The 14,924-nt window shown below is 45.0% G+C and overlaps 4 protein-coding genes across 4 annotated transcripts in view; 3 read left to right on the top strand and 1 right to left on the bottom strand.

Moving 5' to 3' along the window:
* The window catches only part of T265_10520 (hypothetical protein), a gene marked incomplete at both ends in the record, with an annotated part of 19,092 nt that extends 11,943 nt beyond the window's left edge, over positions 1–7,149 (top strand). The window contains 7 exons of the mRNA XM_009176913.1: positions 343–458; positions 773–932; positions 1,244–1,348; positions 3,346–3,426; positions 4,422–4,465; positions 6,024–6,371; positions 6,953–7,149. Of these exons, the coding sequence (XP_009175177.1) occupies positions 343–458; positions 773–932; positions 1,244–1,348; positions 3,346–3,426; positions 4,422–4,465; positions 6,024–6,371; positions 6,953–7,149 (1,051 nt within the window). The remainder of the gene's footprint in view (positions 1–342; positions 459–772; positions 933–1,243; positions 1,349–3,345; positions 3,427–4,421; positions 4,466–6,023; positions 6,372–6,952) is intronic.
* T265_15172 (hypothetical protein) overlaps positions 1–12,577 on the top strand; it is a gene marked incomplete at both ends in the record, with an annotated part of 45,177 nt that extends 32,600 nt beyond the window's left edge. The window contains 8 exons of the mRNA XM_009176912.1: positions 343–458; positions 773–932; positions 3,346–3,426; positions 4,422–4,465; positions 6,024–6,371; positions 8,212–8,352; positions 11,396–11,558; positions 12,150–12,577. Coding sequence (XP_009175176.1) covers positions 343–458; positions 773–932; positions 3,346–3,426; positions 4,422–4,465; positions 6,024–6,371; positions 8,212–8,352; positions 11,396–11,558; positions 12,150–12,480 — 1,384 coding nt within the window. The remainder of the gene's footprint in view (positions 1–342; positions 459–772; positions 933–3,345; positions 3,427–4,421; positions 4,466–6,023; positions 6,372–8,211; positions 8,353–11,395; positions 11,559–12,149) is intronic.
* Positions 12,578–13,055: 478 nt separating this feature from the next.
* The window catches only part of T265_10522 (hypothetical protein), a gene marked incomplete at both ends in the record, with an annotated part of 5,932 nt that continues 4,063 nt past the window's right edge, over positions 13,056–14,924 (bottom strand). Inside the window, 2 exons of the mRNA XM_009176914.1 lie at positions 13,056–13,237; positions 13,895–14,060. Of these exons, the coding sequence (XP_009175178.1) occupies positions 13,056–13,237; positions 13,895–14,060 (348 nt within the window). The remainder of the gene's footprint in view (positions 13,238–13,894; positions 14,061–14,924) is intronic.
* The window catches only part of T265_10521 (hypothetical protein), a gene marked incomplete at both ends in the record, with an annotated part of 8,117 nt that continues 7,710 nt past the window's right edge, over positions 14,518–14,924 (top strand). Inside the window, 2 exons of the mRNA XM_009176915.1 lie at positions 14,518–14,601; positions 14,741–14,875. Of these exons, the coding sequence (XP_009175179.1) occupies positions 14,518–14,601; positions 14,741–14,875 (219 nt within the window). The remainder of the gene's footprint in view (positions 14,602–14,740; positions 14,876–14,924) is intronic.

Consider the following 14,924-nt stretch of genomic DNA (forward strand, 5'->3'; position numbering starts at 1 on the left):
GCGAGCGAGATTTCTTGCAAATAGCCTACTGACGTACTACTCACCAGGTACAATTTAAATAGCTACGTCCGGTTCGGCAGCTGACCAGTTCGAGAGGTATATTATATTATTCTTCCAGGATATAAGCCAAATAGGCAGTTGCGCGAGATTTCTTGCAAATAGCCTACTGACGTACTACTCACCAGGTACAATTTAAATAGCTACGTCCGGTTCGGCAGCTGACTACTCAGTTCGAGATCGGACTAGCTCACCGTTTGATCTATTCAAGTCGAACTGTGATAGTTTACTTCTTTTTCCTCAATGCTGACTCACAGTTAGACCATCCTTTGTGTGTTTTTTCAGGCTTGGCGACCACATTCACACGAATATGCGCGACTTGTACACGCATCTTCGTAGTTCCAACTACTACGTTGAGGTTCTCACAAACCCATTCACTTGCTTTGACGCTAGGAATTACGGTGAGTTCATTGTTCCTTGAGTACACGGTTGCTTAACTCTCTGTTCATACGATGCATTGTACTTCGTTCAATGAGGGCTGTGGATACCGTGGTGTTTTCAAATTGCAGCTCACCTTTCCCTAAGCGTGTCATTTGCCCACCAAACGTTTCGCGTAGTTTCAGGGACATTCGAAGAAATCCCTCAGTTGGACTCAAACTTGCCCCCACATGGGTTGTTCATCGGATATCCGACAGACCAAGTAAACGGTCACTGAAATAACGCCTGTCGTGAATGTAATGCTAGTTTGCTTCTTTCTTACTTGGATTCCGTCTAGGAACCCTGCTGCTCGTCGATCCTGAGGAGGAATTTCTTCCCCAAGAAGTTGAGAAGCTCTTCATCGATGTGACCACACTTGGATTATCTTTGTTGACGTTTGCCGACTGGTACAACACGAGTGTGATCAATGCACTTCGTTTCTTCGATACAAACACAAAGTAAGTTGCCTTTGCATGTTGATGTTCCACTTGAATGAACACACAGGCACAACAAAACACACACTCAGCATACCTCTTTCCATCTACAATCCCATAGTTGGCAGTTGTGGTTGGCCCCTTACACAATGGTTTCCAGTCATTCTGACGACGGGTCTGAGAACAGTGAGTCCACATGTCGCTGCACACGTTACTCCTCCAGAGGTAAGGAATAATTAGGGTGCGAGATGGCTCAAGTGGTTAGAGCGTGAATTTACTGACCGGTAAGTCCGTGGTTCGAACCCGGCTCCTGCATCTCGACTTTTTCTGTCTAGGCTTGAGCGACCCGGCATTATCTCAGCCCTCGTGCTTCCTTTGGATAACATGGTAGCAAGGCGCCTCAAGGATGTTACAGCTGAACGATTTATTCATCGATTATTGTAATGAGGTGCATCTAAGTTCACGAATCAGCTCTAGAAATACAATTTCATACCAAGCTTGTCATCACGTGTCGTGTCAACTCTTCTGCACTGGGGCCAATGAAGTACACAGTGATTCATCCGTGGTTCGAACCCGACCTCTGCCTCTCGACTTCCCCTGTCTAGTCTTGGGCAACCTGGCAGTATCCCAGCCCTCGTGCCTCCTTCGTGTGGCATGGCAGCTAGGCACCGAAAGGGCGCTACAGCTGAATGATTTATTTATTTATTTATTGATTCATCAATTTTACTTCGGAGTTCGGGGAATCAAATGACAGTTAAGCTGTGGAATCCGACTGGTCATGACGGAAAGAGCACGGGCTTCGATGAAGCTCATCAAACGAACAACTGGTAGCACCAGGGGAAACGTAGAAAAGACATTTTGTACTCACGATGCTTGTTCAGGTTTCAAGAAATGAACATACTGCTTATTGAATGACTGTTTTTCCAATGGTTCGTTGATTCAAATCTTGAGCGTCTTCTGACAAGCTTTATTGTGTTTCTTTGATGTCCTCTTACTCTGAGAATAATTGTTTTCATCCTGTCAACGGATTTCAGCCTCTCTGTAACGTAAATTTTAAAAGTCACTTCATCAAGAGTTGTCCGGTGCGTGGCACGCAGGTAGTTTGTCAAGTACCGAATTTTTCAGGATTCAGCCATCTTTTACACTGTCTTTTTGATTGACCTACTTTGTCCCACAAAGTTTCGCCCACCAAGAGGTTGGTTTTCTCAAAACAAATTAGGTTGCTCGGGACGCGATTCTTGAACTCTCTGCAGTGTCCCTCTGAGTAACAAGCGTTTATCGTTGATCCATCAGTAATGGACTGTTTGCTAAACATTTGTCTCTAAGCTTCAGATCGCTGATCGAGTTTCTCAACCTCGTCAGGTCGGAAGCTTCTGGGAAACTTTAAATAACCAAAAACGCTTCATCTCATAGTAACGATGGGAATTAATTTCTTCCAAACTGTCAATCGTAATTCATTTCTCAAAAATCACCTTCCTCTGTTAGATGGTTTCGCCTTTAAATTTTTTCAATTAAATGTCATACAAGTTAAAATTTAGTTTATACACGGTTGTTGGCCCGTTGAATATACCTCATGGACTTTGTTCGATTCTCTTCTCATCTAGCATCTTTTTTCTTGAAGTAGGGCTTTGTGCAGCTAACTGACAGGGTGATAGTTGGAACACAAATAACAGAACCGTCTGAGTGGGATAGTGAAGGGCTTATTCTTGTGTTCTCGGACTGTGAAGTATTCCAGGTGTGGTTTTCCTTTTCTCAGCGGTGGATCGCAGCTGAAAAGACCTAGATACCTTCGTGTGTGTTGTTTTGTTAGGCCAAATGACGCGTTATTTAGAACAATTTCAAGTTGTAATTGGACAGTTCACGTCGCTGTTTACTCGGTTGGGCATCATAGATTTCAACCAAAGTGGTGATGGTTACTGCCGATAAGTGAACTTTGTCTCCCTAAGCCCTTACTTGTACAACCCGGCACGTCACGAGTTATCTGGGCCGCGCTCACGTCTGCCGCGTGCATATCCAGTCGGTGGCTCATTGTTATGCTTATATGCTGACTACTTATTCCCACATCAGTAGTTTATTTCTAACATTTTCATAGCGTCGTATTGTGAGTTTCCGTCCCGCGAATTGCGGCCTCTGACTATTTGGACATATTGGCGGGTAATCAGGTAGCTGTCGGTCTGTTTAGCGCGCGATTGATGTAGTTGTTGTCGCACGCACTGACCATATCACTGATTGGTGACGAAACGTTTGCAAGCTGATCGGCAAACCCGGCGAGTAGATCAGCGGCCACCTGATCAACCGACAATGAACGCATCCGAGCTACCAGTAATTCGAAAAAAATCATTCAGCCTAGCTCAGTGTCCTTTTGTCGTGCGTATAGTTGCGGTACTAAGTGGTCAGTCTGATTTTTGTGGTTACATGCCACTTCCTCCTTAAACAGACGTTTGTGGACGCCGGAAACAGGTGGGGCAAATCTACCGGCACTGAACAACTTGCTGAGACCATTTGGTGTCGAACTGGGGTAAGTCGTTAACTCAGTTTTACTAGTTTGATCGCACTGCGTTTCATTGTCTGGCTGTGCTTTACAGTCACGGATTTCGTCTGCCTGTCTATTATGTTTATCTGATTGTCACATTGTATAGCCATATTGTCCTTTGCTATCTATGCACTATTTCCCTTCTAACCCTGCGGTGGTTCTTCTCACGGGGCGTAAACTTTGAAGTCTTGTTCAGTAATGTCTGCCCTTTTGTGAACCGTGTTTAGTTCAGTCGCGTCTTCACATCTGATCAGGATGTCTTTGAGGAAGCGGCCGATACCTGGATACATTCTATTTACGTCCTATTTAAATCACGGGAACACTCCACTATGGTTTTTCCCTCTGAACGGAATCTTCACGCCAACCGTCTACGAAGAGTTTCCAATTAGCTGGACACACTGCTTCAGTTCGTTATAAGTCGCCCGGTTCCGACGTCAAAACCATGTTGTTTTAACAGCCAAGGACTTCACTGTTGTGTTCTATATGGCTAAGCAGATTTACTTTCTATGAGTCCACGGCCCCATTTGGTTCTTCTTGAACATAAATGATCAGCGTTATTGTGGACCTAAAACTGGTCTCATTTTCATTGTGGCGCCGCTTGTAAGAGGTTCCTTTCGACGAACCAATCCCAACCGGTGGAGTTTACATTCCTCTTGTGCCCCGCAGTCGAAGCTGTGCTTTCGTTCGGTGGGCACCATGAAATCGACTGTCAGCCTCAGCCTTCATATGCTTTACAAAGTTAAACCCCACGCTAAAGACGTGATAAATACTTTGTTTAATTAACTGGATAAACAGGATAATTAACTTAGCTGTAGCTCAGTGGAAAGCCAATCTCAACACTGGTATGATACTGGTCAATCTGTGTGTAGTATGAAGTTGCCTGTTTCATTCTGGTCAACATAACCGTGGGCTGCCAGAAAAAAGATGAGCGGGTCCTGTAATGTGATCCAAATCCATCTATACATGTTTTCTTGTTTCAGGGACAAAGTCTACGCCGGAAGCATAACAATAGGACGACGAACCAGTGAGTCATACGTAGATCGGGTTATTTCACCTTGTTGGTAATGTGAAGCGATTCGAGAGTTTTCAATGGGGATGAAGCCTGTCTTTACTGAAATGTCGAGAAGCACCGGACGGATGCCTTATTTTTATTGGGTAAGGAAACTCCAGAGAGTCTCCATCCCATAACTTTCCAGCCAGTGGTTGAACACGTAGCTGTTCGGCCACAAGCAGCTGATTAGTTCGCACTCAGACAGCACATGACGCCACTCATCCTGCCATCACGAAGCTGATCAGCAGTGTGATTGGTTCGCACTTAGACAGGACACAACACCACTCATTCTGCCATCACGGCATCCACATCACGTGATCACGCGTTGATTGGCTGGTTCCTCAACTGGTGACCTATCAGCTGGAAGTTTCACTCGTCGTGTGAATCATTCTTCCTACTCGTTTTTGTTCTTTGTTTTTGTTGTTTTCGTGACTTTCACTCGGTTATTCGTGAACGCGGTGTGACCTGTAGACGAGCGGTGAACTGCATTTAAAATCAACCTACTCAGCAGCCTGGTCGCTTCTGCATTCTTAAGTGGCTTTTCCTGGATTTTGTTGGACAACAATCGGTCGAAGTTTCAAATGTTTTCTATGTCAAGAATAAATAAGAAGTTTTCAGCTTTTTGGATTAAGGCTTTTTTGGGACCGGTTTCACCAGGTCACCAAACAGATCTATAGAAATAGAATGTAAAACTTTGCCACGAACGTGGGAATTTCCAAAAATCAGGTAAGGTGTAAGCAGAATCGCCACGGACTGCGCTGTCAAACAAAGGTGCTGTGTTGATTGGTGTAAGTGACTGTCCTACTGCTGGAATGAGCGAATTTTCTTGACGGTGCCAGCTGAATAGCTGTCATAAGTTACTGTTAGTGACCCAAGGGAAGATTAATTCGCATGACAATTGGAACTTCCATCTGAGAGTTCGTCGCTCGAAGAGCCAGTCTGCATGTGTCCACGTGATTGAAGGATGGGTGGTGCTATACTCTGTATAAGAGCGAGGTAACTGCTTCTACCCAAACGGTCAAGTGCCTATAGTATTAAGTGGGATGATGCGAGTTTGGGGCTCTCTGGAGTTTTCTGAGGTCCGCACTGTTGATGATACACATGTACGGCGCTTTTTAGCATTTCAACGTAGATTAGTTTGAGTTTTTACACCTTTGTCTTGGACCCTGCGGGTCATGGAATTACACCAGTTTGTTGTAAGAATAGCTTCGTTTATGCCGTCACCTGACATAGGAGCCGTGCTTTTGCTAAATAAGACTATTTTAGGACCATATTCGCTACTCTTCCTCCTTGTTTCTCTGAAGATACTCGGACGTATGCATCAGTCAATCACGACTAGGCTACGTGGGATTCCGTCGCATAACTTTTGAGGGTTGGGTTATGGCCTCAGTTAATCAGTTATAGCGAGAAGATAATCTTTTTCCCTCGTGTCAACTTTTCTTTTCTCAGTTTGTACGTTTCATGTGATCAAGAGTATCAGCGCAGAGTAATTCTCCTTGTTTGTCAGCAGCCTTCCGTACTTCTTTTGTAGTTCGATATACCTCGGGTTCGAGTTTGAAAAAGTTCCCATCAACTCAGCTGTCTTCTACTGCCGGGCGTGGAGGTTTATTGCGACCATCTTTAGTGGACATTGGTGCTCAAGTGATCCAGAATCGCAAAACACCTGGCACCCAGGAAGAATCAGTTGCCAAAATTCGACAAGTGAGACAGTCCCATGAGACAATGAATATGCCCGACAACTGGCGACTAACTGCAAGTGAGAACGACCCCACTCCGGCTGTTCTGGGTTTATGGACTGCTACACATTCGAATTCCTCTACCGGCCGCCTGGCTGTTTATGGGGATTCGGATTGCCTGAGTTCCACTCATCTAAATGCAAGTACGTAGAGCTGGTTTCCCGATCTACTATCATTATACCAAACTATTTTATTCACTAATGGTAGCTCATGGTTGTCTTCTGTCACCATCATTCTTTGAAGATGCTTTTCGAGATCTCCGGTTCTTCAGTTTAAACACTGACTTCCGCTTATCGAATTGCCATATCCACTTGGTTTACATTCATTTCTGCCTGGTTCTGTTTTTTTTGATTTGTTGTTTATGTTTTTCTAGCTTCTTCCTGATGATGGAGTTGAAGCGATCTTATCATTTAGGTTGGTATACTCGACGTTTCTCCGTTTGCCAATCGCATGTACTGAGAATTCATACCCATAGTGAAAACGTTTTGACCCTGCAATATTGATTGGTTTAAAAGTCGGACGTCACATCTGGTGTTCAGTTGCAGGCTTCTAGTGGAGGGATGTCTCTGAAAGGTGCGCGAGAAGCCGACATTTTCACATCACCAACAAATACAATTCGTCTTTCTGAAATTTTTCTCCAAGTGCATCCCAGGGAATGTAGACACTTCAAACATTGTATCCTGCTTATAAACTACGACCGAGGCGAGATGAACCAAGTGGTTAGAACGCGAATTTACTGCCCGGAAGGTCGATGATTCGAACCCGGCCCCTTCACTTCCTCTGTCTAAGCATGGGCAACCTGGCTGTATCCCAGCCCTCGTGCAACCTTCGGGTGGCATGGCAGTTGGGCACCTCCGCAGACTTCCATCTTGGTTTATAACTTCGACCACCTTTTCGATCGTGTTCTCTTTTATGTTATGAACTAATGCATTTGATCGTATTCAGAAGGTTAACTTACCAGGTTTTAGCGGGTAGGGGCCGGTAAACCGAGAACACACTTGTCGGAGAAAATACAACTCTTTAGATACTGTACTTTCAAGCAGAAGTTTGTCGTTGTTGGTTTGGCATGGTGTAAATTTCCATCTAAGAATTGTGCGGTTTCACGTTTTCTTTGTGCTTCAAAATGGATCGTCACTACCTACCGCGTTGATCATCCTGTTCCGGCTGGCGATAAATCAGTGACCTCATTTGGTTTTGGAATTTCTGGCATGCGAGGACGGACGACGGTTTTGAAAATTTTTCGGAATGAGTGATTGTAGAGGGACTTATTGAGGATGATCGTCCAGACGTCTGCTGTTTGACGCAAGTATACTGTACCTGTCTGCGCATTTCAGCGATCAAGAGTCGCCGGATGCCTGAACGCGGCTCGCACAGGTTCAGTGATTGCACCCTCATTGGTGCAAATATGTTTATTTGTTTTTTAATAAAAACTGCGAGTAATTGACATTGAATTTTCGGACTATTTTGATTATCCTTCTCAAGTCTACTATGCCATTTCTGGATGCATAACCCTTGGGCCGGTTGACTGGATGGGGGATTATAGTAAAGCCCGATATGGACAGTAGATTGTCCAGTCAATTTCATTCCAGCGGTTATAAACGACAAGTTAATCACACTAAGCTATTGTCGCTGCGTACGTCATTCGTAACCTCTTTTCCTGTCTGTCGCTAAGTCACGAAGCACAGAGGCAGATGTGTGGAATGCTGTAAAGCCTTGGTGTTGAAAAACCGTAAAGCGCGGGACATGAGCTGATTGACATAGTACACCATTGGTTTATTCATCTGTTGTTGTTGATAATCGTGCCTGATGTGAACAAGTCACAGCAGCATTTGACCTTGAATTCATTCATCCTTTTTTGCTTTTGCTTCTTACTAAATGTCCAGATGATTTTTCCTACCACCATGCGGTGGAAGAATTTTCAGCCCGTATCTCCAGTCTGTTTGTTCACAAGTGGACACCTGTTTCTTTTTTCTTTTGTCACAGACTGTTTCTGGTTGGTGGACGCCTTACTCCAGTTTGCCACGAGTCCTTTTGCTCGAATTCCACGACCGCTGGCTGACCAGATGGTTCCCGTGACGGACGCGATGTTGGATTCGGAAGCGGGGGTGCCAGAACGCTTGAAAGGTGAGGCTGGCGCACACTCTTCTTTTTAGTCAGCTGGCTTTTTCCAAATGAGTCCGGTTGGACAGTGGAGTACAGTGGAGTGTCCGGACAGTGGACTACGCCTGGACAGCATCCTCAGTGTGATACTCCTACCATAGCAGTGCATTAGATGTTTTATCTTGAGGTTTAAGAAAATGTTGATTTCGTTGAAATCAATGAATGATCCCATTCTCTTATCGTCTTTGCTGCACCACTGTGGTGGCTCTTCTATTTTGCAAAACGTTCCACTTTTTGTGCACGTTAGCCTAGCATGTCAGATGTGCGAAGTTCAAACCCCGCATGGCATGGCCAATGATGTACACTGCTAATGGACTCTGATAAGAGCCACACTCGAATCACCGAAATAACTGCACCAGGACACGAGGACCAATGTCCAAACGACAGCGATATGGACGTGAACTAGTCCCTGAACACACCATTTACAATTCAGGGAGTGGTACTGAAAGTTGTGGGGAGTTTGACCTATCTTGGAAGTTGTAGTAGTTCTGATTGTAGTATGACAGATGAGGTAAATGCACGAATCTGCAAGGCTCGAATCCCGTTGTTTGATCTGAGACACGTATGGCGTCGAAGTGTTATATCCCAGAACCTGAAGAGACGTGTGTATCAAGCTACAGTGCGGGCTGTTTTGTTGTATGGCTGTGAGCCTCCGCCTGTTCGGGCAGCGGAACTGAGACGTCTTCAGGTGTTCGACAATCGTTGTCTCATGTTGGTTGGTGTCGGAGAATCCGTAACGAGACAATTTGAAAGCCAGTTTTCGGTTGTGCAACGGGTACTTCCTTTAAAGAATGTGTCCAGCACCAGAAGCTGCGTTGGTTGGGACATGTGTTGCGTATGCCGAACCATCGTTTGCCGAAGACAGTGCTGTTTTCCGTGCTCAATTCAGAGTGGCCAAAGCAGAGAGGCGGCCAACCCTTGACCTGGCAGAGGGGTATGAAAGGGATTACGAAACGTTTGGGTGCTGTCGGTGCCACCGCGTGATCCTCACTGCGCCTGGTTAGGGACTCTGCAAGATATGGCTTCCAACCGATGTCGGTGGTGATCTTGTCAGTTTTTATCCAGATCGCTCGAATGAGTGTTGAGGTATAGGCACCTCGGAATGATTGTGGTAAGCTAGCTTTAAGTCCCTTCCCCGTCCACCTGTATTCTTTTCCCCACAATAAGAATTTCAAATGAATCATGGTTGTACGTCAGTGAAGCATCGGTGTTGAACACTGATATCATGCTGTCGATGATGAGGACCGCACACACACATACACAGAATGGGTTGTACTGAACGCATGAACGATGTGATTTCCGTTGAGGAAAACTAGACCCTTCACCGATTTAAGAGACGACCAGAAGGGAAAGAAATGTAATTGTTGGTGCACACAATGTGTTTCTGAGGTAGTTGGAGAAGTTTGTGAATGATAAATTACGTCCATTTGACTGCAGAAGCTCATAAATTCAACACGAAAACTGACTTGTTTCCTAAAGGAGTGATTTAGTCGGTCTGGTATAGTCCGATCGATAGTTGCTCATTAAATGGTTGCATTCAGTTCAACCATCTCTTTCATGAAATTGGTAGTATGTCTAACCCAGAAAAAAAACACGGTATTCAACTGTTTTCACAAAGGAAACTACTTACAATGTTGCTGAAAACTTTTCGGTAGCTCATGACTGTATTTGGCTGTTGAATGACCAACCAAAGTTTTGTCATTTCACACTCGCGTATCCAACTGGTCTGAGGTCACATACAGTGGTGGACATTGTGACAGGTGCCAGGATGTTTTGACAATTCGTTTTCTACCGCCGTTTCTGCACGTGTATTTTCCCCAGGGTTTCTTCACAATCCGTGGCTTTCGGTACACGTGAAATTTTTCACTTGTATCCCCTATTTTCTGACGCTGAACAAGGTAGCTTTTGACCCTTGTGGTTCAGCTGATACGAAAAAAACGAATTGTACTCTGTCTCGACCGCAGTTCGGATCAGATATCAACAACGAAATGCGTTTGGAGGGTTCCGATTATTCACTTGTACATATCGTCAGGTGTAGTACGGGGCCGAAGATCGGTTTGCTTTTTATCACGTAACCGGCATTCTTGTGCAACCTTTGTCCGGAACAACCCTTGTGCTTTATTCGCTTATCGAACAATTCATCGATCTTTTGTATTTGTCTGTCGCGTTGTATTTGACCATGCAGGACCGACTTCATTAGAGCACTGAAATTAGGAGTGCTAGATTGTCATGAGGATTGTTTGCTAAAGCCAATTGTGCCACGAACTCGATGAGTCAATAGATAGAGGGCTTCATTATCAGAGAGCCCCCCAAGAGAGACAACACGTTGAAAGGAGCTGTTGACTGCGGCTGACTTTAAACTTAGTCTTGACTGGCGGGAACGTCATCGTTGACCGTCCTGGCGGAGAGCTTTCCCGGGGAAATACGTAACGGGTCGTCTGAGAACGATTCAGGCAAGCTGCTCCAAATCACAAGCGTTTACCCATCCATTTCAGTCTAACGTCGATGCTTTCCTGGCACCCCCCGACGTTAATGTGCATGAATAAATGATTTTTAAAGCACGTCAACGTGGTAGACATTTGTAATAAACAATAATAGTAATTCCAGCCGTAACACCCTTTCGGTGCTCAGCTGGCACGCCACATGACGGAAGCATGAGGGATGAGATACTATCAGGTTGCTCAAGCCTAGACAGAAGCAGTCAGGATGTACGAGTTGGGTCGAACCCCGTCAGGTTGCCCAAGCCTAGACAGAAGCGGTCAGGATGTACGAGTTGGGTCGAACCCCAGACCTTTCGATCAGTAAGTCCGCATCTTAAACACTGAACTGTCTCGGCTCAGTTGGTGTTGTGAACAGTACCGCAGTTAATGGATCCATTGTAGACATGATGAAATCATTTCTCCCCATGTGCACGTAAGATATATCCAGATGTCCGTGTTGATTATTTCGTCCTTGCTTCCCTCCCGTTTTCCGTGGAATCAACATCTCTTTTCTGTGACATCTGCAGATTCCAGTCTGCACAAAATCAGCAACGTTCTTCTTGATGATGGACCATCTCCTGTCGAGTTACCTAATGGAAGCCTTCCACGTGAAGCCTATCGCCTCGACTTCGTTTGTCCTCGATTGCCACGGGGTCTAATTGTCGCAACTACGTACAACCCCGAATCCAGGTTAGTGTGCTATCTGCTGGTTTTATCTGATATGCTGATGGTCTGATTGTGCAGTAGGCAGAGTGTTGAAAAATCGAGTTCACCATGTAGTTTCCGTGGATATTACTGATTTGGGGTGCCCTTCGATAGATGTACCCAGTCACGGTGAGTCCGGCCGAGTACTAGCAAATATGTCAGCCTTGGTATTAGATAGTAATCTCCATTCGGTTTTACGACTTCGACGGGCATACATCAACTCATCGAGCAATTCCAGCATATGTCCAGCTGCGGTCTGACCTTGTCATCCATTGTCATGATTAGCAATGTCGAAGATATTGGTTCTGTCAGTCTTCCTTCTCTGCGTTAGTGAACCTCTGAATTGAAAAAAACTGCCACATCACCCTCGTAGTACCTTGAAAGACCAGTGGAGCTTTCCGCGTCTGACCTTGTTCAAACGTGGAGACTGATCAACTGTTTGTGTTCTCAAGTACGTTGTTAAGGGGTGTCCTGATGTTGTCGGCTTCCCTGACTGTGCACCGCACTCTTTAGGATTCCTCCTTACTTGTATGGTTTTATCCAACTTGCTATTTTGTGCTATTCTTCGCTTCACAGACTCATCTACGAACCCCAACCTCTTCTGCTTCACCCACCCGTGGCGAAGGACTTGTTTCCTCTCACGGATGCATGGAAATGTCGTAAGCCGAGGGGTTTCCAGAATGGACAAGAATATGCCAACCTCTGGTCCCAACGTCTGTTCATCTTTGGTGTGCTAGTTTTTATCCTGTCCCTTCTCTATCGATGGGGACCTCGTCGTGTAAATTTGTACCTTGTGAATATTTTATACGAGTTTTCTAGATTCTACGCGCTTGTTTTACGCCGATTGTACGCAGTTAGAGTCGGTATTAAACGTGATAGATATGTTGTCTTGCCCGAACTACGATGAACGTTAGCACAGCTAATTCCTCGTTTATTTATTTTTGCTGTTTTCAGCTTATTTTTCGCAGATTTTACCTCCTTTCTCGTTGAAGACGAAATGTTTCCTTCTGAATTCGGTCTTTGCACTTTACGCTCTGCAGTGGGGGTCTGTGTTGGCTAGGCTATTCCCGAGTACCAAATTGTGACTGTGTGTCTCAGCCTTATCGATGTTCATTAGGTGTGTAGTTGTCTTACTGTAGACGTAAACCTCGTAGTCTAGGTGGCTAGAACGCTTCTCGTTTCGCTGATCAAAACTGAGTTGTTGTTGCTGGGATGAAACGCCCATAAAACGCTTATTGATCTGTTTTCAGTCATCTCTAATGAATTCAAGCTGTCTAGATAACTCGAGAACGCAGTGATTGTCTTCCGAAATAGATAGTAAACCTCCATAAAGGAAACTACTCACAAGGTTGCTGAAAATTCTTCGACAGCCCACGATCGGTTTCGCCCTTCTTGGGGCTCATCTGGTAGACGCAGTCCCCGAGTTTCCGTCAACCTTATGTTCTACTTGAACTCAAATGGGACTGGTTGTGACAAATACCCTCAGTTGTAGATCAGTTTGGTTTTCGCGGGAGACTCAAGTGAATATCGTGCCGATTGAAACATAAGGCGGCCTGTGCGCAGCACATTCAGTTGTAGAATATCACAAACGAGAGATTCAATTGAGTCTATCGTGAAAACCAAATAGCTAGTATACCGTCTACCCTCCGTATAGATAGAGTAATCTGGAATCTAGACATTCAAGTCCACGACCCTCCCGTGTTGATTTTCCTACTCAAGCGGACCACAATTAGTATGACGTTACCTGCGTTGAAAGTAGAAAGAAATACTCTACAACGTAGGGATTTACACCTGAGGGCTCAAACCAAGTCCAGATGTGTTTCAAACTAACTAAAATGTCTGTTGAGCCTGTTTTCATTTCCAGATGTTTTCTCAAAGTCTGCGTACACGTGGGTATGTTTTTGCAGGCCTGAATCAAGTGGGGAAACTCGGAATGCGGGAACAAAGTTTCCTTCTTTTGAGGTCGCCCCGTTGCCGATCAATATCTCACAAATATAGGAGTAGCCTATCTAGGGTATATTTCCATGAGCAAGAATCAGTTGGTCAGACACTCGAAAACAACTTGAATTTCGCGCTCAAATCGGCAATGGCTGATGCATTCAGCCCTGCGAACTGTAATAACTAACTCCTGACAGGGTTAGGAATGCTGATGTACCGCGGGAGGACCAATAGACAGTTGGAACAGTTGGTAGTAAATTTAGTTCACTTAAAGTGGTTAGCAGTTTCACCGGGCAACTAATACCTTTTGCCAGCTTCCTGAGGAACAGCGATGGTGCTATGTGGCGGCTCTTAGGCCAGAAACAATCGTTCAGCTGTAGCACCCCTCCATTGCGTAACTGTCATGCTACCCGAAGGTTGCACGAGGGCTGGGGTACTGCCAGGTTGCCCAAACCTAGACGGGAGAAGTCGAGATGCAGAGGACGGGTTCGAGCCATAGACCTTTCGGTCAGTAAATTCGCGCTCTAACCATTGGGGCCATCTCGCACGCTTTCAGGTACCTCTTGGATGAACCAACATTGGTAATGTAACATGAAGCGTAAAGTGACCTCAGCAATTCACCATCATCCGTGAAATTTGTCAGTTTCAAGTGACCGGAATTCGAACGTATTTGTTTCGAAAAGAAAAACAAGATATGATAGTCATATAACCATTATCCATGTGCCGAGTTACCGTCCAACACGATTGAAGTACATGGACCGACATATTCTGAGGTTGCTCATAACTTAACCGAAGTGGTCGAGTTGCCCGGAGTCGAACCAGAGAAATTGTGAATATGCTCGCACCTTGACCAGTGAACCAAGCAAGAAATCTAGATGACTAAATCTGTAGCCTATAGAGAGACTAAGATTTGTGACAGTTTGGTGTCTGTATTTACGCGTAACTTATGAAGTGAATGAAATGAATTGTTTGGTCCAGTTTGTCTTCATCGCTCCGAATAGTGTGCATGCGTACGGTGGTTGGGGCCGCTGTGGCTCATGGTGAAAGGAAAGAAGCCTTCGCGGCGCAGTTACTTATTAGAAAATACCAGGTGAACAGTTACAGACTATCGGACAGGGAAGCAAAACTCTTATATGCATCCTGATTACAAAAACCGAATATCCATCCTCTCTGTAAACGCCTCTTCCTGAACTTTTCTGGATATTCATTGACTGTTGCTCAAATCCAAGCAAATACTACAAAGCGACTCCACAAATTCCGCAAAAGATCTCACTTTTCGAGAGACGCAAGGCGAGTTTACAAGGAAACATACTACTTACATGCCTCCTTCATCAGTAGTATCACCGTTACAATGGCAGTCGACAGTGTAAGGTAGGAGGTACGGGAAAACCGAAACAAACAAAAACAAAAAAG

This window comes from Opisthorchis viverrini (genome assembly GCF_000715545.1).
Source record: "Opisthorchis viverrini unplaced genomic scaffold opera_v5_373, whole genome shotgun sequence".
In the NCBI taxonomy this organism is placed as follows: Eukaryota; Metazoa; Platyhelminthes; class Trematoda; order Opisthorchiida; family Opisthorchiidae; genus Opisthorchis; species Opisthorchis viverrini.